At 38.6% G+C, this 24,824-nt stretch overlaps 1 protein-coding gene across 2 annotated transcripts in view; it reads left to right on the top strand.

Moving 5' to 3' along the window:
- The window catches only part of GPR176 (G protein-coupled receptor 176), a 37,304-nt gene extending 12,818 nt beyond the window's left edge, over positions 1–24,486 (top strand). For both annotated transcript variants that reach the window (XM_050335636.1, XM_050335637.1), the window contains 2 exons: positions 18,790–19,042; positions 20,726–24,486. In XM_050335636.1, coding sequence (XP_050191593.1) covers positions 18,790–19,042; positions 20,726–21,833 — 1,361 coding nt within the window. In that variant the 3' untranslated portion in view covers positions 21,834–24,486. The remainder of the gene's footprint in view (positions 1–18,789; positions 19,043–20,725) is intronic.
- Positions 24,487–24,824: the final 338 nt, after the last annotated feature.

Below are 24,824 nucleotides of genomic sequence, written 5' to 3'. Positions count from 1 at the left end.
CAGGGGGACATCCTGACCACTGGCTCATGGACCACTGAGCCAAGAAACCCATGGACTCAAGAGAAGGACTGAGCTTGCAGAGTAATTAGCATGAGAAGTGAAGGAATCATTTAATGAATGGAGTAAAAGAACTGTGTAGCCAATGAGTGTTAATTCCTTTGTTTGCTAATATGTATAAATAGTGAAAACTTTTAAACAGCCTTGGGACTCCCACCACCAAGAAGCCCAGAGGGACCAACGGGATACCACTGGATCCACCAGTGGTGACTGTCTTCTGCTTGATCTCTCTCTCTCTCTCTCTCCTTCCTCCCTCCTCTTCCCCCGCTCGCCCTTCTCTCCCCTCTCTTTTCTGTTTCTTTCTACTTCTCTACCTCACATTCATTGTTAAATAAAATCCTCGGTACGGACTTCGGCATAGGATCTCGTTTTCTGGGGAGAGTTTGGGGCAGGGCCTTCTTTCTCTGAATAGGGTTTTGTGATTCCCATGCTTGTTGTTGTGTCTCTCTGCTCCTTCATCTTCATGGAGGTGAGCCTGTAATCGCATTTCTTAGTATAAACTACAAACCACTTCTTTTTGATAATCTGGGTAAGATGAGGCTCTGAGGTCATGCAGGACATTGTATGTGTACTAGTGGGAAAATCAATGTGAAGTGTTTTGCACTGGAAAACATAAGTGGATTTTGTATACATCATGTATAGATAGATTTAAGGAAAAATTCCTAAAGTATCCAGGTAATGCTTTGGATTCCTGTTGTACTTTTTTAATTCCTACACCCATCTGGCCCTTCACAGATTTTGTAAATTACTCTAAGTTGTCTTGGATGTCCAGTATAGGTGGTGACTGGGGCAACAACTGAACTGAATGCCCAAAGACTTGGGATTTCTCCATATTATGTTTCCTATATGTGCTGTCTCAATATCTCAAGAGTTCTCAAAATGTTTTGAGAGTAGACTAAGTACTGCTAGAGAGTTTGCAAATAGCAGAAATACTAGTAAGGCAATTATTTTATTTTACCTTCTTCATTTGACTTCTGATTAAATGCTATCTCTGTAGGAAGTACAGCCTTTTGCTTTCTGAACAGTACTGTTACATGTAAGCCTTTTTTTATTTTTAGCATCTTTAAATTAGATTTAGCAGCTGGAAACAGGAACAAGAATTGGTGCCTTGTAGTCAGCCAGCTTCCATAGAAACATTGCAATAAGGAGAATATCGTGGACGGGAAGGCTGGCTGAATAAGAAATTGCATAACCTCTCATGGTAAGGCATTAGATTAGCCAGACAATGCAAATGGCAATTATGGTAGTAACAAAAGCAGTAGTGATGCTGAAATGGTGATGGCAGGGAGAGCTCTAATTGTCTTATTCTCTGCTCATGGTCTTTTGCTGTTGTTGGAAATTGCTGTGGAATGCTGCCTTTTAAAATACTTTATTAGTTATCATATTCAGCACTGTAATGGGCATTCTTCTCCATCATGAATTGGCAGGCTTACTTCCTGGCAAATACAGTCCTTCTTTCTGTTTTGCCAGTTCCCTGGGGAGGGAAATAGAAGACTGTAATTGTTTGGGAGACAGAGACTCTTATTTTTAATCTGCTTTTTTCTACCACCTTTGACTTCCTTTCTTGACTGTCAAAGCAATTCCATACAAGAACTCACAAATTTCTTCCAGAAGACTGATGAAATACGAAGTGGTGTTGCTTCTGGTGTGACTGCTTTTATCTTTCTCCAGAAACCTTGTGTTGCTTGGCATGTTTTCAAACTCCAACAGCCTTCCTCTTGTTCTACCTCTATTTCTTATGGCACAACTGGATAATTTCTCTGATACTGTAGAACAAGAAAAAAAGTCACTCATACAATGAGCTAAAATACATTTTCTTCTGCTATTGCCTGAATTAAATGGAAAAAGTGGAAAATACTGAGGTAGGGTGGTCTTTGTTGCTGTTTCAATTTAATATCTGTAATTTTTAGGAGTATCTGGAACAAAGAGGGTAGTCTGACTTGCCTTTTCCGTTTGTTGTATTAGGCTTTTTATTTCCTATAGCCTTTTCAGAGGAGCATTAGCTACAACCATTTTGGACTGTGGCAGTCTGAATCAGGTGTTTCTCTGCCTTTTGGCTTTCCCCAGCTATTCGTTTAAGTGTTTCCCTGCAATTTTAAGTCTGACTCCAGTTTGTTTAAGATACAGCAAGTCTGTCTTTCTTTAGCAGATCTGTCTTACCCAGAATGGTACCTGTCCCATTTCTAAATGTATCTAAAACCCACTTCTCAGCATTCCCATCTCATTCATGCACTGAGACTCCAGATCTCTGCCTGCCCTAAGCACAGAGCTCTTAATAACTCTCTTAGTGACAGTGGTTACGAAGGTCCTGGGCTTCAGTATCCTTGTTGATTGCCTGAACTGAACCTCTAGAACATTCCTCCAACACTTCCCTGTGTTGTCAGTACTGATACAGATTGACCATTGATTCTATTCTCCCTTGTGAGCTATTGGGAGATCCCAGGAGGTGTGCTGTCTTTCCACCTGACAGGCAAGTTACCCTGTACACCTTCCTCTCCAATGTCTCAAAGCCAGCTAATTCTGTGCCTAGTAAAGCAGCCTCCTGCCATTGCTGCTTCCTGTCTTTGGAGTTCTTTCTACTGCAGGTGCATCCAATATGCAAGGGGATACTCTTGCCCAGGTGGACACTGTCTGTCCTTCCCCAAGACTCGTCCCCAGCGCAAGATCTGCTGCAGTGGAGGTGAGGCTGTATAGCAGTGTCCCTGCAAACACCATCTGGAACCTTTTTATTTCTCTTAGCTGTTCCAGTTTAGCCATTCCTGCTTGAAGATGATGAAGAGCAGGAACTACTTGTACATACACACACCTCCTTCCCCCCCCACACCCCCCAAAAAAACCCAAACCCAACCACCTGTACTCCTGAGTAGGTAATCAGAAACGCTGTGCTCTGGCCAGTGGCAATGTTTGTTCCTGTAATTTGACTGGCACATTGAGCTTAACATGTTAGTTTTTTAAAAGTTTTATTTGTTTAACTTGTCTTCAGTGATTAAGATTTCTGTCCTCCTGCTGTACTGTAGGATGATGCCTTTGTGAGACGCTTAGCAGTGAGGTAAGATGTAGCCTATATGAGAGAAACTGAGGAGTGGGTGTGTGCATGTGTGAGTGTGTGTGGAGAAGCAGGTTTGTCTGTACCTTTGCCAGTGCAGGCTTCCAGTGCACTCTTCCATCTTGGCTGCCCCTGTTCACTATGCTCCTTTGGTTATTTAGCTTCTGCCTTTTGTCCTGTTGCTGCCTCCACTCTGGGTATGCTCAGCCCCTCTGAGCATCCCCTCTGTTGGGATCCAGGGACCCCCTTGCAGATCTCTTCGCATCCCACTGTTGGCAAATCCTCCACAGCACTTGCTTGGCAGTCAGAGCAGGCTCAGCAAACTCCTGCTTACCCAAAGCCTGTGGCCACCAAAGGAAGTGGCCAGTCCCAATCTCACCAATCTTGCTTACCTTCCTCCTGCTCCTTTTTTTCCTTGGCAAAACAGCTGTACCACCTGCACTGCTTGATTGCCTTTTGTTTGTTACATGTGCTCCCACCAGAGAGAGAAGCATTCATCCTGTTTTGTGAGTAGTGCATAGATACCTTGTGATGGCTGGCTGGGTGTAGCGTCCATCTGGGTTTTTTATATACATTGTGTCCCCAACTTGTTTAAATTAAGTGTGGGAAACTACATACACCTATACAGTAACACTGTGTATATGAGTACTAATCATCAGGAAATGATAGTGAGATATTGCCACATACAACTGTTCTCTAACATGTCTATATCTTTTTTTGACTCTGTGTTTTAAAAGATACTGTTCTTATTTTGCCCGCTCCATCCAAAAATCGATACATTAATAGAAAATGGGGACATTGCAAGGAACATCATGTACAGGTCAGCAGAATTACTGTAATACTTAGAGAAAAAGCTGCAGAACTCAATAGTGTATTACAGAATGTTCACTTACAAAAATTGTTATCTATTATCCTTATTTTCATCCAGTACAGTTCTCTAGTGTTCATGCTAGATTTGGCTAAGTTCAGTATTCTTTGTCTACATTTTAATTGGAAAAAAAGAATAAATCACCACCACACTAAAATTTTTCTGACTATAACAAGCCTCTGTAATAGGACAGCAAAGACATCCTTTTATTTTATTTGCTTTTAAAACACAGTCAGTAGAAGAAAAGAATCTGATTAAAGGAGATATTAAGACACCTATGCAGTGCAAAACCTGATGATGTGGTGCTACCAGCCTCTGGAGACCTATTTTGACTATTTTAAGCATTTAAGAAGGTGAAATTGCACTTCAGATTCCAAAGGAGCTGAAAACCATTGAACTACTCTTTGGATTCTGTTTCTCCAGTAATTTCTTAGTGCATAATGTGGACAGATCCAAACAAGTAGCTATCTCTGAATACCTTTTATTTGCTGGGACTAATCTGATGCAGAGATGATTGCTTTGCAACTGAAAACGCAGATTACATCGTCAAAGACATTTCTATCTGATAGGGTCTAAAACAAACAAATATTATGTGGAAATGTCTAGGAAGGGCAAATAGAGCCCTAGAGCTTCTGTATATGCTGGTAATAAGTGATTTTTTTTCTTCATATAAGTAATGTAGAGAGCTAAAAAATGGTAGTTATTTGCGTTATAGTCTGCTCATAATGTTACAGTTACGTGTATTTTAGCATCATTATAAAGTGTTCTTAACAGTCTCTTTTTTGACTTTCAGAGAAGGGTAACTTTGCAGTCTTAAGAATCTGATATCTGGAAGAGAATTTCTTTGATTTTTGTGTGGAAGGGTGGAGGAAGACTTCATCCAAGTCTGTCCTGGGTGGATTAGGCTGCTTGGAGACTGTCTACAAGACTTCCCTGTGGACTGGGAGATAGGCAGGCTTTGAGTCTGCTTCAGTCTTCAGTCAAGGCCATTTTCATGTATTGTATGATTATATCTGTCCAATAACACTAGTCTGGAAGGATGAGACCACTCCTTCTTTAAACTGTTGAAATCAGACTCTAGTCTTTCTGTGCTGTATATACATCTCTAACCTGAAAGTAGATTATCTCTGGGACTGGTGTGGCAGCTTGGGGTCTGATGGCTGTCTTAGATTATGCAGGGTAGAAAGAATGTGTAAACCTGAGCAGTAAGAATAGCCTGAATGTGATGTGATTCTATGATATCATACTGCAAGTAAATGGCTCTATGCAGTCTGTTGGAGCCTTAGGTGGCAAAAATGCTATTGCAATTCCATACACTCTTCAGTTGCTAGCATAAAGTACAGCATGATAAGCAGCAGCTTTTCCAATAAAGTATTTTTTGCTTAATTGTTTTCTCTTAAGGAACAGAATTTTTTAAATACCTTTGTTTTGTTTTAAACATGGACTTGATGTGTTTGATTTTACTACTGACTTATCCAGCACACTAAAGAGGCACCTACTTTTACTGTGCAACAAATAAAATCTGTTTATCTACTCATCTTTTAAAGATGATTTTCTGAGAGAGATAGCAAACTATCCCTAAAGGCCAGCCTAAAGTATCCATCTCTGCACACATTTTTGCTTTGCTAAGTAAGAGTTGAGATTATTTACCTAATACATTATCTCTCATATTTAAGAGGAAAGCTTTTGTCTGGTGTGTCTTCTTATTCAGGCAGTATACCAGATAATTTGTATTATCTGTTATCATCATTTGTAAGCGCTATTTACACACAAACTTGCATTCATTTATATAACCCTGTTTTAAATGATCACTCTTATTCAGTGTCAGGACCTCTATTGAGATTAAAATGATGTTAATATTCAAATGGTCAAATATTCAAAAGTACCATGTGTGCCAGGGGGATATTTGAACTGAACTACAACACCCTGGGGATAAGCATATTGTTTTCTGGTGCCTGGCTTTATTAAGTGACAGATGCTTTAACCACTTAGTTTAATCTGGTAGCACAGTCATTGCTCTTGAGCTTTGATACATTTATCATAAAACTTGTTTAACATTTTTAATGTCATAAACACAAGTTATTGGCACAAATAGTAAAAATCTCCCTTCTTTCTCCTGCCTTCTCCAACCTTTTGTAATGTAACCTTTAGTTTAACACTGGGGAAAGAAAAAGACTTAGTGAACATCAAAGTAGGCAATAACTGGTTAGATTTCTGATAAGCATCTTCCAATCATACATGTATGCCAAGCGTAGCAATGAGTGACATGCAGCTCTTGCACCTGAAGAGTTATGCTCCAGTCAGTGCTGTCAAAAGTGTGTGGGGAAACTGCGCATTTCAGTGGGTCCTGGTCAAAAGTACTATTCTTACTAGGGAAAAGCACAGTGAAAGTCATCATCAGCCTTGTCATCTTCACCATCATAACATGCTGCACCGGCAAAGACGCTGGGGGGAGAACATTTATCTTGAGACCCCGTTGCATCTACTCCCTGTCAACAAGGGGCAGAGTTTTTCCTATTTCTCTTCTCTCTCACTTTTTCTCCTTTGTTTTTTTTAAATCTCTAACTTTGAAGTCCATGCATGGTATGGACTCCATGAATAATTTTTTGTCCTTTTAAGCCAATGTCAAGAAGCTTTTTTAATTTTCATATACTTTTTATTTTTGAAAAAACAAAACACACACCTATACCCACCGCCTCACTCCCCACCCGTCCTTTTATCATTCTTCAGGTAGGTTATTTTTAAAATAAATTTTGATTTGAAAAATGATTCACTACACTGGAAGAGTCTTAATTAGAAAATCCCTGCTGGCTGTTGAGTGCTTTCAGTTATTCTGATAATTAGATACTACCACTGTGTGGAATAATTATGCTATGACTTGGGGAGTCTTTTGAACAATTTGATGCTGCTTAGGGGTTCCCAAAAGATTGATTATAACTGAGGCCATCACAAGAGCCTGTAATAAAAAAAACAATTCTGTGCTTTTTAAACTCAGTTGCAAAGCCTGTAAAGAACTGGAATAAAGACTGAAATCTGACTGTCAATATGGAGATGAGTTGCACAAAATTACTTTGGTTTATGGAGAAGACAGCAGGCAGACCAAAGAGTTTTCTTACATCTCCTTGTTCCTGTAGCCTTTTTACTTTCTTTTGTTGCTAAACCTATTGAGTGCAATCAGAGATTTTTTTGTTTGTTTGTTTGATTGGGTTTTTTGTTGTTGCTTTTAGGTTTGGTTGTTGTTTTTTTTTTTTGTTTTAGATTTGTCTTTTTGGTGTGGTAACTACTGCAACAGCAGCAAGTAATAGGAGTTGCAGATACTATACTGTGTTAGTAGTCATTAGGGAGTATTAAATTATAGAATTGTATTGTAGCAATGCTTACCCAAGAAACACATGCTAGAAAGTGCCATATAGGTCACTGAAGCAGTGAGGGAACCTTGGTTTAACCTTAAGTATAAATGAGAGCTTTTGATTTCTTGTATTTAACTTATTTTCATGTTAGGAAAACCAGCTGTAGGGATAGCTACCCTAGCTGGAATAGAGAGGGAGCTTCTCTGATCAACATGATAAACCCCAAGCTTTGTACAGGTTAAGAGTACATCTCGTGTGATACGTTTGCCATATTTTTGATGTTCTCTCTCTTTTCTGGTGGAGGAAAGTGGCAGCACACAGTGTTTAATCTCTTTAACTGAAAAATAAAGTGACATAAGTCTGAGGTCCAGATCAGAGACAGGAGGCAAGCATACCTACTGTGCCCAGTTCAGAGCTTGAATGCAGCTGCCACAGCCATGGGTAGGGACTGGGGCTCCCAGGTGAGGCCAGTTAGGACCACTAAGGCTCTCGTAGTCAGCCTGTGTGAAATTTGCTTTTGCATATAACTGTAAATAGCACATGTGCATATTAATGCATAACATCATATCTGTGTGAAGGTATGTCTGCAGCCCTACTGTGAGTGTTAGTGGCAGTGGTCAGTGCTTTTGTGATCACTTTTCTGGCAGATCGAGGATGGCCTTTCTTACCCAACTGATGTTCCCACTTAAAAAGTTAAGAAAAGTGATAGTGTGGTAGCTTGCTAAAAACCCATCGGGCAATGCAGCCAGGTTTGTAATATGCTTCCCTCTGCCTGCTCTGGTCATTCTGTCACAATAAGGGAGAAAAGTATGCTCTGCTCTCTGCAACACCTTTCACCCTCTGGTAGCTGGTAGGAGAAAGCAATGGAGTTTTTGGTGTGGCTGTTGGCATGGCTGTTGCTGGAGCCCGGGGCCAGCACCGCTGGAGAGATGCTGTGGGCACTGAATCCCCCACGCCCGGGCGAGGAAACCAGTGCCGGCCGCTTGGTTTGCTTTCCTGCTGTTTGTCTGGCGAGGGCTGAGGGAGATTTCTGTGCTCTGTTACCTAAGAAACAAAGTGTTACACCAGGTAACAAGGGACACAGAAAGAGCAGTGTCACAGTGAGGTGTAGAGAGAAGGGGTGTTGGAGTGGAAGAGGCTCCTTCTGCATAGAAGTATATGTAGGAGAAAAGCACATGGGGTTGTTACTCAGAGCCCCGATGCATTGGTGGTGGTGTTGCAGCAAGAGAGAGGCCGCTTCCTGTATCATCTTCTGTTGGAAAAAGAGACATTTTGCTCTCAGCTATTGCCATTGATCACTCTCTTAGGTAAATAAAGCTGCTAGCCTCCCTGTTTTGTGAGATGTTACACAGCTCATACGCTCTTGAATGTGTTGGTCTAGTTCATGCCAAAGGCCTTGGTTACTTTTCATTAAGGTCTTCATGGGAAGATTTATGTGGAAATTAGTTAATTTCAGAGTAAAATGTTTTCAAAATAGAATAGAAAAAGTGCTCAAAAGTTCTAAATATGACTTTATAACTGGCTATCCTTTTAATTGTTTACTGCTGCTGACAAGGACAGCAGCCTGTATGTTTTGGTAACATCTGAGTTCAGGAACTGTTGGCAGATAGGAGTTTTCCTTTATGGGTCTAGCTTGGAGCTCAGAACTGTAACACACGAAGTATGGGAGTTTGCTTTGTTTTGCCTTGCACAAATGAGTAGGTGTCAAGAAGCTCAGTGTCATGCCTGGAGCAATGAGACTGCTTTGTCCCATCTGTGTGGACTCAGAGTGGAAACAGGCTGAGGTGTTTATCATCCTTTCCATTCAAAGATATGAATCACAGATGTGATTTGTGCTTAAGAAACAAGCATTCAGACCCCTTATGGCTCTTTCTTACTAAACCAAATCTTTGTGGCACGTTGTAGTACTGAGAGGGCTCATTTTGTAATGTTCTTTCATTCCAGCAGATTAATGAAGTTAGGTGTGCCCTAAATCTTAAAAAATAGAGAAATATTGATCTGCCTTTTTAGTGTTGTTGAAACATTTTTCTGCATTTATGTAGGTTTTTCTTGATAAACAAAATTTTGTTCCTTAGAAAACATGGATAAAGCTGTAAATTTGTAAATTTTCAGTTTTGCCAGGGTAAAAAAGAAGTTGCCTTTAATCAAGTTAGTTTATTTTCAGTGTTTATATTAATTGAATTAATGTGCTTAGAACTAAGCCTCTCTTGGCCTAGTAAATAATGCAAGATTTTATTTTGAAAGGTGCAGAGGGAAGAACATGAGAGAATTCTGTAATGTTGGATTGGTTTATGTTCCCCTGTGTTTTATTAATATATTTTTTGCTACAAATCACAAAAGTAGAGATCAGTTTTGCCCACAGAAAGCAAAATAGAGAACTGCAGATGATCCTGACACTGGTAGCAAACAAAAAAATTTCAATTACACTGGAGTGTTACCTCCACCTGCTCTCATTGCAGGCTGTGTGGTATTGTGTGCAATGATAATCCAAATAGATAAAATTAGGTGTAAAGGCACATAAGTAAAGGTTTTTAGGTAAATATGCTGGAAAGTGTCTGTGAAAAAAATGAAGTAGTTATTCCATGCACACGAGCAGCTGAGCTGTGTACACACTGCAGTGTTAATGCAGTATTTATCTCAATAACAGCATCGCAGAATCACGAAACTTAGCTTTGAAGATTACTTAGTATTCACACTCTGCTTTATTTTGCATTTTGTTTACTTGCATTTCAGTGAATGTAAGAAATATCCTACTAGGTTTGTGCTAAATGAGATAAAAAACAGCTATTGTAAATAACAATGCAGATCAAAGAGTACTAAACAACTCTCATGTCCAAGAGAGGTCTGTCTTCAGCCTGCAAGCTTCTCTTTCTCTCTCCCTCCAGCTTTTGCCACCAGTTTACTAAAAGATTGCCTCCCATACCATCTTTGCCTCTCAATACCTGGCAGAGTTGTGGTTCTTGTTGATGTTGTTGAACTGAAATGGTAACTTGAGATTAGGTTTTTTCTGCTTCATTCTCTGAAAAGATGTAAAACCTCACCTGAAGAGCAGTTCCACGAAATATACATGACTAATCCGATCTAGCGTTAGTATTAGGCATTGAAAATTTATTTTAAAAAACCCAAACAGTCTTGAACAATTGAAATAGGGTAAAAATGGAAAATTAATTAAATTCAATTATGTTTACAAACATAACCTGGCAGAGAAAGGATACATTCAGAGAAAAAAATTGCCCACTAATGCCTGTTGTAGCCAGCAAACACAGCATGAAAACAGTTTTTGTAAATCTTCATGTTCTTAAATGTCTTAAAAATTACTTAGAAATAAATTAAAAAAATACCTTAAGAGTACATACGTGGACAAAGAGGAAGAGCTGTGCATTTCTTCTTCAACATTTTTTCTGTTTTCCAACAACTTCAACTTGTCAAAAAAATAAGTTAGCAAAAGTTAGAATAGAGGAAGGGAATAATTTTAGTGCCAGTTGCATTGAATTACAGTTTTTCTGTATTTTCAGAGCAGTGGGAACCTGGTAATTGCATTATCCATGTTCATCTAAATGTGCTGTTTGAAGGAAATATAAAAAACCCCTAGTAATGTAATAGTTATGTTGTAGTGCCCTTGGAGTAAAGCCCAGTATTTCTTTTAGGGTGCTTTAATTATAGATTGGATTCTGATCCCCAGTTAATTCCTGCTGGCTGCCCTGAGCTCTGGGGATGTGTAGCTGCAAACAGATGCTGAGACTATGTAATGGAGACGTTGAGAGTACAGAATTGATATATTTTAAGCCTTTTTTTTCATGTTCATGTTTCATTCAGACTGATATTGGTATTTCTGTTGCAGGTCTGTACAGACAAATCCTTAAATGGATCAGGAAAGGATCACTACTTTTTAATGCATTAAGGTCACAAGTTAAAATATGCCTAACACCTGTAGTTAAATTAACCAGAGCTTTTTCTTTGTCTCTGGTATCTTGGAAGACCACCTGGATTTGTGGTAGTGATTTTTCAGGGACTAGTAAAATATGCAAACTTTATTTTGCTCTTCATATTCACTCCAAAGAGTGCAAAATGTGTCTATTTTGTTTGGTTTTAAGTTAATAGACTAAATATATAGTTTTTACTTAAAATGGAAAATTTTGTGTCCAGGCAATGGTGTTACAAAGCTGAAGGGGTTTCATCTGTAAATGCACACCTTTTGGTTCCTTCATGGTAGAACTGAAATCACTATAGACTTTTGGCATATGTTTTTGTCGCTACTTGGTCTGTTTTTACTTTCTGTTTGTTTCTGTATGCTGTAGACAGATACCAAATATTTTCACCTGCTGACAGTGGATAATTCAGTACAAGAGAGGAGCAATTACACAAATGTGTCATCCCAACCAGTGTGACACAGTAATTTTTGCAGGAAAGCAAAAGGGAAGAAGTGGGCGAGAAATGTAAAAACAAGAAAGACTAAATATAAATAATATATGCCTTGGTTTGTAGGGATAGGTGCTGTTCAGCTAGCATCTTGGGCTATTTGTGGATTTACTGCCTGTGTTGCAACAAGGAATATTGTTGTAGAGATGACTGCAGAGAACAGATGCAAGAACCCTGGCAAGCATTGCTAATGAGCATGTATTTGAATATGTGTATAGGAAAACACAGCAAGCCCATCTCACTAAGCCCAGTGTTATTCTGGGTTTAACAGGACTGTCTTGCATAGAATGGATCTGCAAACAGCATTGTTTCTTGCTTGGGAGGATTTTGAGCAAAGAAGAAGAAACTCAGTTATTAAAAGAGTAAAAGAAATCAGACTGGAGAGTGGACACTGTGGAAGTCCTGTAGTGGAGTTCTGTAACAGGTCTCGGACTGGAGAAAAATAGAGAGAAAATCCAGGGAGAGTCTCAATTGAGGACTGTTTTTGTAAGTGAAACGCTTAATCAACAAAATCTCAAATCCTGCAGGCCTCTATATGTTTTAAGAAAAAAACAAACCAAAACAAACCCCCATCTCTTGCATTCCGTCAGGCCAGAAATCCCACTGTCATCTTAACAGTGAAGCATCTTACCTGCCCCGAGGTATCCCATAGGAACACATCTCTTCAGCAAGTTGGAATAAATCTGATTTGTTTCTGTAAATTCATATTTCTTCAGTGAAATGCCACACTTTCATAAGTAAATGTAATATTTTTCCATGTGATTTTTTTTTTAATAGTATATGATTTAGGGTCATACTGATTTTTTCAGTTTTTAACTCATGGTATTTTGTATGTGTTTCAGAGTCCCCAGCTCTAGTTTTTTATTCCTAGTGAGTAGTGTTTGAGCTCATTCACAGGGCTGGGAAGAGTGGAGAGAACTACTCATTACAGTCAGCTGTGGAGGGAGGGAAGAAAGCCTGTTTCTAAATATAATGTAAATTAATCCCACTGTACAGGATGTACTAGGCATATGTAATTTCTGCCTGAAGACATCTGTGTTTGAAGAATCAAAAGCAAATATGCCCAGCCAGTGACCTGGTGGGTCATGCAGTGAATGGCTGCATGGCAAAACTATATAAAAAATATAATTTTGTTTCTAATAAACTGGCATTTGGAGAAAGGGAAGCACAGGGAAACTGATGCAGGAATGCTATCAGATCTTTCTTATTTGCATAAAGCAAAAAAAAAATTACATGACTGTGAGGTAGGTCAGGAAATAATTTCTGCTCTATGCAGTAGCTGTTACTGTAGTGTCTTTTAGCTAGAAACTCTCTAATTTCAGTTGTAATGGAGGATGAAAATTGATGCTAATGGGTAGGAAATATATTTTTTTAATTAAGAGTGCAAGATAGCCTCAATTTCCAAAGAAAAGATAAAGTCTTTCTTCCAACTACTAGTAATTACCACAAGCTTTTATAATTTTGCTCTCTGTTAAGCATCATTCATTTTAAATTGTGTCTATTTCTGGTTTTTTTCCTCAATAAGCAATCCAGGGAAAATCAGCTGGAGATGAATAAGTAATCATACATTTTAATATAAGGGCATTTGATAGCTACATGTCATGGATTGCCAAAAATTTTTCCAATGAACCACTTTTTTGGAGTGAGGTTTGTCTTTTAGCAGAATAAGTTCTGCAAAAAAACTCTTCCTCAAAATACCTTGAAAAATAATAAAGAGAGTTGGAGAGTTAGGAATGTAACACCCTGGTGTTTCCCATTCATCGTGTTGACAGATCCTGTAACTTTTTCAGTTAGTTGTTTTTGATGAACAGTTGTAGTGGCTAAAGTCCAGTTTCTAACCTTTTTTGTGCCTTCCTGTTTTGTTTTTTCATAAAGAAGGCTGGCAGCTCCTTCTCTGTAGCAATGCAGGCAGCTGGGTTCTGCTAGGAAGGCTGGATCACAAGGATTTTGCTAGAGTATGGACTTCGCTTTGATTCAATTGCACACTGATTAATGTTAACAAAAATGTAAGATGGATGTCATATCCAGCTAATGGATTGAGTTCCATGAAGGAATTGACAAAGAGCAACATTTCTTTTTTTTTTTTTTTTTTTATGACTGCATGGTAAATGCATTTCTTTTAGATAACTGTCTCTAGTTTCCATGGGGATATTTCTTCTGTTTGTTAAAGGTATTTTTAAGAACATTATTTGAAGTATTGCTAAGAGCTAGTACTTCAGAACTATTTCAGCTGTTGATCAACACTTTGCATCTGGCAGTGAAATTCAAGTAGGATATAGTGTGGAAGAGGAGCAGAAATATTTTTTGGTGCTTTGAATCAGACTAGTGCAGTCTGATAACATTTCCTGGTCAGAAAGGACTTCTGGGCAGCATGTTGTGGTGAAGTGTTGTATTTACTTTCTCAGTGTACTTCTGTGCAACTTAATGTACTGTGTGGCTGCTTATCTATGATATTTCTCAATCAAAAAAAAGTAGGGGATAACTGGAAACAATCATCTTTTCAGTCTGAATACAGTAGAATTGGTATATGGTACATGGAGATTTTATTGAATGTTGATAGTTATGATAATAACAGGATAAAACAAACTCAGCTTGACTTTGTTAGGCTTTTAATGTGTTTGTTTCTAATGTGAAAAAAGCTGCTTCTCATGCAGTGGTTACCTTCATTATTTCATGTTTCTCTCTTTTACTCTGAAAAATGGTCAAAGGCACAGACAAGCTCCTTATGAGGAGCAGCTGAGGTCACTTGTTTCGTTCAGCTTGGAAGAGAGAAGGTGTTAATCTCTTTCTGATGACTGGCAGTAGGACACAAGACAACTGAAGGAAGCTGCATCAGAGGAAGCTTGGATGGGACATTAGGAAGAGGTTCTTTACTGAGAGGTTGATTGGTCACTCAGGGAAGTAGTCACAGCACCAAGCCTGCCAGAGTTCAGGGAGTGTCTGGATGATGCTCTTAGTCATATGGCTTAGTTGTGGGCAGTCCTGCAAGGAGAAGGGAGTTGGAATCCATGATCTGTATTGGGTCCCTTGCAATTTAACATATTCTAAGCTGGATGTTTACGTCCTGCTCACTCAGTCTGTATACTGAGAAGGTTGTCAGCTAGCATCAGGTGTAGTAAGGGTTTTATGTTGACACAGCTTATTCTCTGAGAAGACCAAAGATGTGCTTTTCCTTTTTAAATTAATAATACTTCATCTTTCTGTGTTAGTGGTGGAACTTTGTGCAACCAGTATGGGATATGCTTTGTCACATGTGATTGTTTGTAAATGACGCTCATGTCCCTGACAGTATTGACTTACAGGAAATTGCAAGATGCTGCATTTTCCAGCTGCTTGTTCACTCCAGCTTTCCCTGGATGGCTCCCAGATACACAGACTGTTCCAGTACAATCCCATTTGGAAGTTCAAAACCAAGGTTATGTATCTCTAGAGCAGTTATGTAGCAAAAACACTTCAGAAACTAACCCATGGTAGAAAATGACAGCTTTGCCCACTGTCATGATGGGCAACAACCTAGTACAGTTGTAACCTACAGAGAGTAAGACTAGTGTCTTTCTTGGGTTCATCAGTGAGTGACTAACACATACAGAGTGGAAGAGAGCCTCTAGACATTGTGAAAAGATTAAGAACACAACTGGCTTGTTGAATTGCCTTGTTGTCTGGAACACGGTTACCCTCTTCCATTGAAGGGAGTTGCTGGGGAGAACTGGAGAACAATGAAATGGGAAATGTTTGCAGTTTTGTTCTGAAGCTTCTTATATTTAATGTTGTGCAAAGTTTCTGGTGTAATTTTTCCTCTGAGTGGGTGGCTTTGGGATGCATGAAGGGAAATACTTGATTTGAAGGCATCAGCAGAAAGACCTACCAGTCTATACTGAAGCTGATCTGGTGGTTCATTTGAGCAGCTTATTAGTATATAAGTTACTCATAGCTGCAAGTGAAAAAGGAATGTTTCCCTGAGGGGTATTTACTGACTAATTTTCTAGTACCCCAAGTGGACACTTCTGTCTGCTTATCCTGTTTTTCCCTTTCAGGCTCTGACTTTATTTTGTCTAGCTAAAGAGTGCTTCCTTATCTTAGAACTATTATTTCTTTTTTACACGTCATTCTCTCCATTTCCATTTAGGATCAGTCAGAACCAGAGCTAATTTCATTTCCTTGTGACTCTCTGATGTATAAATGACAATATGACATAAACTGTAAAAGTAATTCAACAGCTGAGAATATAGAGTTTTGAATGAAGTTCCTCTGCAGGACCCAGAAGAATAGTTCAGTAGTTCTCTAGAGGGTTCTGAAGTATTAATGAAAATGCCCCTGATTTCTTTTGTTTTTCCATTCTTCATTTCTATTCATGCTAATGGAAGTGAATCTTGCTTGGGAAGTAAGATTATAATATCAATGTGATTGAAACTAGATGAAAGATTCGTTTAAAAAAAAAACCAACAACACAACAAAACCACAGCAAAAAGCCCAGCTTCCCCCTTTTCCAGGACATTGTAAGAATATATTATTACTATGTGACAAGTGCTTCTATAATAGCTGGAGAGTCAGAGATATTTTTGAAAGTAAGTGGTTTAATTGACTGAGTATCTCCTAGCAACTTAGAAAGCTTTACATACAACTGATTGAATACTGCCTGTGAAATACATTGTCAAGCCCAGAGCACCTGCCAAAACCAGGTGATGATTCCTTTCTTTAAAATACATCAGATAGTAAAGATTTAACTCAATATTTTGTTATTACACAAAAGGAATTTGCATAAGACATGACACAATATATAGAAAATTGAATCCCAAATTACATTCAAGTACTGCAGACCAAAATAGTAGGTCTGTGAGGTAGATTTTTAAAGTTAATATTGCATGTTTCTATTGAAACAGAGTGCTGTTTTATCAAGAAGCTGAGCTAGACTTTCTCCTAGTTTGTGGTACTTGCCACTTGGTATACCCATTGGCCATGTGAACAAGAGTATGATCTTGCTGGCATTTTATGTGGGCAACAATGGGAAAACTCTACTCAGCAAGTAAAAGCCTGGGGTTCTGTACTGGTTAGAGGAAAAGTCAAGGCAAAGAATGAGTGTCAAGAGAGAATTGTGTGAGACTGTAACTGCTTTTTCATATGAGCAACTTAAGATGCTGTTTTGTCTTATTGTGTGTGTTAGTAGGTAATGTACTAAAAGACTTACAAATCTGCCACATAAATCCATTACACTCAAAAGAGCTTCTGCTAAGTGTCAATAATATATAGTATCAACAATATACGGTTGTTGGTATGATCTGCAGTAAGAGCACTTTAACTTTCCTTGGAGGTGGGAAGCTAAATTCTACTTTGCGTGCTGTCCAGCTGCAGCAGAATAAATGGAGTTGTCTTGTCAAGCAGTATTTGTATTCTGGTAGCTATGTGCTGACTGTACTGCACAGTATGTTGTTGGGATAAAGAAAATAAAGGAGAAAAATAGTGTCTGTGGAGCCAGGGTTGGAAAGGTGGGACCAGGTTGCGTCATGCAGAGTATGTGTGCCTCACTCAGCTGTGCTAGTGGAGATCCTCCTGCCTCCATAGATCGGGGGGGCGGGAGCACCTGATCTAGACAAGATGAGAAAGTTTGGGTTGTTCAGCCTGGAGAAGAAAAAGCACCACAGAGACCTCATGGCAGCCTTCCAGTACCTAAAGGGGACTGCCAGAGAGCTGGATAGGGACTTTGTACAAGGACATTTAGTGGTACGACACAGGGGAAAGGCTTCAAACTGAAAGAGGATATGTTTAGATTAGATATTAGGAAGAAATTCTTTACTGTGAGGGTGGTGAGGCACTGGAACAGGTTGCCCACAGACATTGTGATGCCCATCCCTGGAAGTGTTCAGAATAAAGTTGGATGGGGCTTGGAGCAGCCTTGTCTAGTGGAAGGTGTCTCTGCTCATGGCAGGGGGCTAGGAGCTAGATGGTATTTTGAGGCCACTTCCAACCAAAACCGTTCTATGATTCTATGATCTTGCTAAAGACAGGTTTTTAAAGAAGGGAGAAAATCCCATGAGTTTTCTGGTATCTTGATATGCATTAGAAAGGATCCAGAGCCACATGCAGTAAGAACAGATCACTTCATTTACTCTTGTGATCTTGCTGTGTGAGGTAAAATCATAGGTAAATTTGTGATGGAGAATTTGTTTCTGTCATATGATATTTCTTTATGAGATCAGAATGGAATAAGATGCGATGATAAGGGGAAAATACTGTCATAACTAATGCTGGCTTTTTTCTGTACTTCTGCCATCCATTCACTCTATTTGAAATGAATGTGTAGGGCTTAAATATTCCAAACAGCAGGTTGCATTTCATGTATATGTCTGTGAAGTTATGTGCATCAAGTCCTTTTTTTTCTGTTCTGCCCATCCCATGTGTTTAGTTACATGTTATTATGTACATGTAGCATCTCTTGGGTGAGGGGGAAGGCAAATTTCATCTGGATGTGGCTTCACACGGGCCTGTCTGTGCCATTGAAGTAGTCAGTGGAAAGAAAAGCAAGCTACTGTGATCCGCTTACACATAGAGACAAATTGATTAAAACTACACATTTATATTTATATTTTAATTATATTTATATTTACTTACAGTGCATTTTTATCTTTAAAAAGGAGTTGTGCACTAATTATTCAAATATGAGCACTTTAGCCAATTCCTGTATTTGAATACTCAGAGTGGATCATTTAATATGAGAAGCAACATAACCTTTAAAAAAAATACAGTTTGTATATTTTGCGTAGGCATTTGCCTCTTAAAATTCCCTAATTCATCTGTTACCAGAAGCTGGGAGGAGATAGCTGGGGAATAACTGTTTTCAGTCTTCTGGTTTATAAAGCCAATAGTCATGACAGACTTATAGTTTGAGCAGTGTGATGATTCAATCAGTGACTCCTGACAAATGCAAGAAAAGTATTTTTATTTGCAGTACTAGGGAACATTCAAATCTGTTAAGATTATTGTTGTTGGAGTTTTGGGGGTGGTTATTTGTCTGTTTGTCTTCCTTTGTTTAAGCTTCCTGTCTCTGCTCACAGGTAACACCATGGTGCTGTGGTCAACTTGCAGAACATCGCTACTTAAATCTGTTACAAGCCGATTCATTAAGAATTTGGCCTGCTCGGGGATCTGTGCCAGCCTGGTCTGTGTGCCTTTTGACATTGCTCTTAGTGCCAGTCCACACTGCTGCTGGTGGATCTATACGATGCTCTTCTGCAGAATTGCCAAGTTTCTGCACAAAGTCTTCTGCTCAGTGACCATCCTTAGTTTTCCAGCCATTGCTCTTGACAGGTAAGGGAGCAAATTTGCCATGGTCCTGTATTTTCCTTTCTTCTTTCTCCCTTTGAAATAATTTTCTTCCTTTCATATTGTCTTGCTTTTGTTCTGGTGCTCTGTTTGCAGTGTACAGTTTCTTTCTAGAATGATTTGGGAGAAATATTTTTGTAACAGTGAAAATCTTTAGTTTTCAGTTTACTCTGGTATCTCTGGACGTTTATAAAGGACTTTGAGACTACAGATTTGTCTTCAGATAAGTTTTTATATTTTCTTCCTTATTTCTTATTTTTTATATATTTCTTCCTAATAATTCTTGGTTAGTAATGAACTTAAAAGCAGTCAACTTCAGACTGTAGATGAGGCGCACATTTTTAACTGTGGAAATTGAAAGCCCTTGCCTGTTAGAAGGATTTACCAGTGCCTGGAGGTAGATTGTCCATCAATGTCAAATTTCAAATGTTGATTTGCTTTAAAAAAAAAACCAAACAAAATGAATACAACCGGAATTAGTTCAGAGAATTTTTGTATGTAGATCAGTCTAAACCAAAAGTGGCCCTTTGGACTGGCTAAGTTTTTTGATTCCATTCATTTTGCAAATTATTATCAGTCACTGATCCCACCTAAATGCACAGCTCTATCAGCTTGACAGTGACTGTAAGTTAGATATTTCTAAGGAATGGTAGATACTGGTTTAATACAGGACACACTACTAAAACAGTAGACTTACGCACATTAGATAAAATTATTGTTAGTCTGTTATCACATCTCACCACAGAATATGTTAGCTCTACAAAACCAAACTGTATACCTAATAAAGTGATATGTCTCTTGCTTTAATGTTAATGTCTTGATAAATGCAGTATCACTATCTATAACGCACACCAGTGTTGCCAGTGGAACAGCATATCATTTGCCCTTCACCAAGAAAACTTGTGATCTTCCTCACAAAAAGCACAAATTCCTACCACTTATAATGATAAGTGTGAAAAATTAGGTCTATCATGAAAACTCTGTGAGCTTAAAAATCCACAGCAGTAGTCCAGTAGTAAGCAAACAGTGAATCAGTGTCTGAAATTTGAAGTGAATGTCGGAGATGCACTTTTTTTAAATGCACACAGAATGTTCAGTGTTCAGCAGTTCTTGCTCAGGGCCTTGCTGACCACAGCTTGTGCAAAACAAAACACCATTGTACTTCCAATAGATGGAATTTGTCACCAACAGCTTTTTCCAAGTATCAAAAAAAAAAAAAAATCTATCATAAAGCAGCTTTTAAAATTAACTATGAGTCTGACCGTTCAGTGTGACATATCTGTGCCCCCATCACGTTTTTTGAAATTTTGAGTTGTGTGCAATGTGCTGTTCTAGTTTACAAGTAAATGATGACATCTTCAAAATAATGTTCATGTGCATCAGCTAAAGTGATATAGTCCCAGTTATTGAAAGAATTGTTTACCACCGATAATGTGATCCTGAAGTTTCAATATTCATTTTTATTCTACAGACAGACCTGCAAAGGCAGACCCTTGGTTTTGGGTTTTTTTTTCCTCTCCTAAGCAGGTACTCAGTTGATAACCTAGTTAGGGATTTGGGATGTTACGCTGAGAGAGCTCCTGTGAGAGGTTTTTCATACGGACTGTGCTCGTTATAGACTCCACCCTTTGCATTGTATCAATTATAATTTTATTTTTGTTTTGACAGATACTACTCTGTTTTATACCCTCTGGAAAGAAAAATAACTGATGCAAAATCCCGAGACCTGGTTATCTACATCTGGGCCCATGCAATAGTGGCCAGCATTCCAGTATTTGTTATGACCAATGTGTTTGACATTTATGCCATGTCCACCTGTTCTGAATCTTGGAGTTACTCCCTTGGCCACCTGGTATATGTCATCATCTATAACATCACCACTGTGATTGTACCAGTGGCTGTGGTATTTCTCTTTATGATTCTTATTCGCAGAGCACTGAGTGCCAGCCAGAAGAAAAAAGTCATCATAGCTGCGTTAAGGACTCCTCAGAATACAGTTTCTATCCCATATGCCTCCCAGCGAGAAGCTGAGCTTCATGTCATGCTGCTTTCTATGGTTATGATCTTCATTTTCTGCAGCGTCCCGTATGTGACTTTGGTGATTTACCGCACCATACTCAATATTTCAGATATTTCAGTCTTCTTGCTCCTCACTGCCATTTGGTTGCCCAAGGTCTCTTTGCTGGCCAACCCTTTGTTATTTTTAACTGTTAACAAATCAGTACGGAAGTGCTTAGTGGGGACAATAGTACAGCTGCACCGAAGGTTTAGCAGAAGAAACATTGTCAGCTCAGGTGGTGTTGCAGACGATAATCTGGAGCCCAATGTCCACTCGGGAAGCCAGCTTCTGGAGATGTTTCATATTGGGCAACAACAAATCTTCAAGCCAATGGAAGATGAGGAGAATGAGACTAAATCCATTGTCTCTGGTGACTTGCAACAGAAAGAAATTCCTACCACCAGTTTAGAGTTAGGACAGACTTTGGTTCACAGATTTGTACCACAGACGGTTGCAGACTCTGCAGCTCAGGTGGCCCCAGCTGTGCCCACAGAGGCTGATCCAGTAAATGACAAGTATTCCATGCAGTTTGGTTTTGGACCCTTTGAGCTGCCTCCGCAGTGGCTCTCAGAAAACCGAAACAGTAAGAAGCGACTCCTGCCTCCTCTGGGGAATACCCCTGAAGAGCTAATCCAGACCAAACAGCCCAAGTGTAAAGCAGAAAGAAAAGTCAGCAGAAACAATAAAGTCAGTATCTTTCCCAAGGTGGATTCTTAGTAAGAGCAGGAGCTTGCAGTGGCAGAGGAAGGTCACTTTCTATTATATATGTGATCCCATGGATCTTTATTATGTTGAAATTTGTTTCAGGCTGATTTTTTCTTGTGCCAAATATAATTTAAATGAACAAACAAGGAAAATGTATATACAAGTGTTCCTTATTAATATGAAATATGTCATGAAAATAATATATCAGATAAGGAAAGTCTTAAATTTTATCTCTGAAATCCTTATGATGATACCTGTCTGATTAAATTTCAAAAAGAATATATGGCTTTGGGAACTCTGTATGGCTGAATTATGGAAATACAGTTAGTCAGTTTTCTGGGAAACCTCATGTTTGTATTAAAATGGACTGGGTATTAAAGTAACTTAATAGGAAAGGCTGTAGAGAGCAGAAGACATACAACATGGGTAAATCCTACTCTACTGCAAATAGACACAGCAAGATTTTGCATATTTCATTAATGAAGTCAAATGGACTATTAAGTGCATTTGTTTTCTGTTAAGCCTATTTATTCAATCAGTGTTAAAGCTTACTGGGTTTTTTGCACAAATTAGTTACTAAGCATCTGCCAAACATCTAAAGTTTTTAAAAACCTGAACCACTGCTTTCTGGCATAAAACTTCCACAAAGCCAAGGATAACCAAATTATCATGTGTGTGTGTATATTCTCATAGTTTTAAATAAGAACGGGATTGGAGATCATGCAGGACAAATCCTGACTCCAATAAACAAGTATGTATGTGCCAAAGGCATAAAGAGAACACTTTGATCCTGTAATAAAGGGCATATACAAATGTCCCAACAGTGTAATGTATGCATTGTGTAAGTAACATAGGCTCAAACCTTAAACTTACCTGCTGGTGCACTCTGCTGTTTTCTTACAGGAAACCTAGGAAATGAAAGAAATGAGTTTGAAATGCTAATAGCCTTTCTCCGAGTGTGACAATCTTAGTTTTGGAGTCTATCTCACAGAGAGACTCACACAGATAGACACAGAGTGTCTCAGTGACAACTGAAGTGAAGAAGCTGGTAACAGACCTCTAAAGGCAAAGGTTTATTAATGCAGTTTCTCACAATTGACAGAGGTAGAGAGGTTTTTCTTCTACCTTCGCAGGTACAGATACCAACTATCCTGCTCCACTCATCTCATGGAGTAGACCATTAAGTGTATGACCATGAGGCTTTCAAATCTGGTGCCTGATTTCTGAGTGAGCCACAGTCATGCCATCAGCACACCAGACTTTCTGTGAGAACTCAGGCATTGTGCTGCAGCTTGCCCCTCTGCATAACCACAGGCATATTGTCTTGTTTATACTGAATGTGAACTTTAGATTATCTCTGTCTGTTAGGTGACCTAAAACTATTGTAACCCTGACATTTTAACCCTTGTTCAGTTGCAAGTAGTTTTTCATCTGCATTCACTGTTGTCTCTGTGGGTAGTTTCTTAAAAGCAGAGTCTTATAATATGTTTATTCCTTGTGGTTTTCCTGTACTTTTTCCCTTTGCTGCATGCTGAACTGTTTTCTGTGGTTACTGTCTGTTTATGAAAGTAGTTTTCTTTAAAGCATACTCTTAACAGGACTAGGTGAAGAATCTTGACAAGTTCACGGTAACTTACTAAATCCAACCAGGTAATCTTCAAAGTGACAGAAGATTCTGCTGAAGCAGAATTTGGAGATGTACCTTTCCTTCCTTTGACATATTTGAAGAAAGTCACCAGCTTCTGGTGATTCCAAGGTGGTGGATTTCTACAAGGCATTAAAAGCAAATGTTTTAATAAAAATATATTTAAAGAAAAGTGTCTATGTGTAAAATAAGTTTTTCTCCATTTCTTCTTTTGTTTCAGTGCACTTCACTTCTTGCTAGTTCAAGAGCTTCTCAGCTTGAGAGTAAAGAGCAGTCTTCAAGGGGTCCAGATGGGTGGTGGGAACCTCAGCTGCTCTTCTTAGATGTGAGACGGTATATATAGCTTGCCTGAAATCAGACAGAAGAAAGATTCCAGAAAAAAGTGGTCCTTCTGTGGCAGAGGTGGAAAAGTACCACAGCATGTATTTTTTTTAAGTGTCAGTAAAAGGTTATTTAATGCAGTGTTTGTTTTCCAAAGTTAGTAAAAGAACAGATGCTTTTGAGAAAATCCTGAAAACCTAAAAAACAAAGTAGGAGTTACAGTTTCCATATGAATTTGGGTTGGATTTACCATTCATGTTAAACTTATATCCCACTTACATACAGATACTGCTCAAAATCTCTATGGTTAATGAATTTGGATAAATATGTACTCAGATCTGAACTCCTTTGAGGAAACCAAACTTAGTTTTGTCCTTTTCAATCTTCATGCTGAATGAAATGCCAGTGATAAATTTAAAGAGCCAAATGACTTATAATTTAGTGTTATCATATCTGGAAAGCAAAGTGTTTGTGATGGTTTTTTGACTGTTGAGACAAAAGAGGATTTATCCTCCAAAGAGGATGCATGTGAAAACTTGTATTTCTTTTAGAAGATTGTATCTGAAGACATTGAAATTTTTCACCAACAAATTAACTATGCTGGTTTTCCATACCTGAAGAATTAATCAAGAGTGATTTATCTTAGTTCTTCTTTCAGTAGTTTATCCATGTGAATGTTTAGCAGAAGTGGAAAAAATATGCAAAAGCGCATCTTTTCATAGAAAAAAAAATCTTTGTAAAATTCACAATACAGCCTCTGTCCTAGAATTGTCATCAGAAAACAGTAATTTAGTAAACTCTTTATGCAAGGTGAAATATTTGACTTGTAGAGTTTAATTTTTAATTATGTTTAAGACAGTAGTAAGTTTAAGTCATTATGCTGTCTCTTGGCTTGTTCAATTGATTTCAACTAGGCAAAATGCTCTACAATATCAATGTTTTTAACATCACGTTGAAGATAAGTAAAAGTGAGGTTTGGGTTTTTTTGGGTTTGTTTGTTTGTTTGTTTGTTTGTTTGTTTGATTGGGGGTTTTGGG

Source organism: Myiozetetes cayanensis, unplaced genomic scaffold (genome assembly GCF_022539395.1).
Source record: "Myiozetetes cayanensis isolate MyiCay16 unplaced genomic scaffold, myiCay2020 scf6-25, whole genome shotgun sequence".
NCBI classification, from domain to species: domain Eukaryota; kingdom Metazoa; phylum Chordata; class Aves; order Passeriformes; family Tyrannidae; genus Myiozetetes; species Myiozetetes cayanensis.
This window is presented reverse-complemented; position numbering and strand designations above follow the sequence as displayed.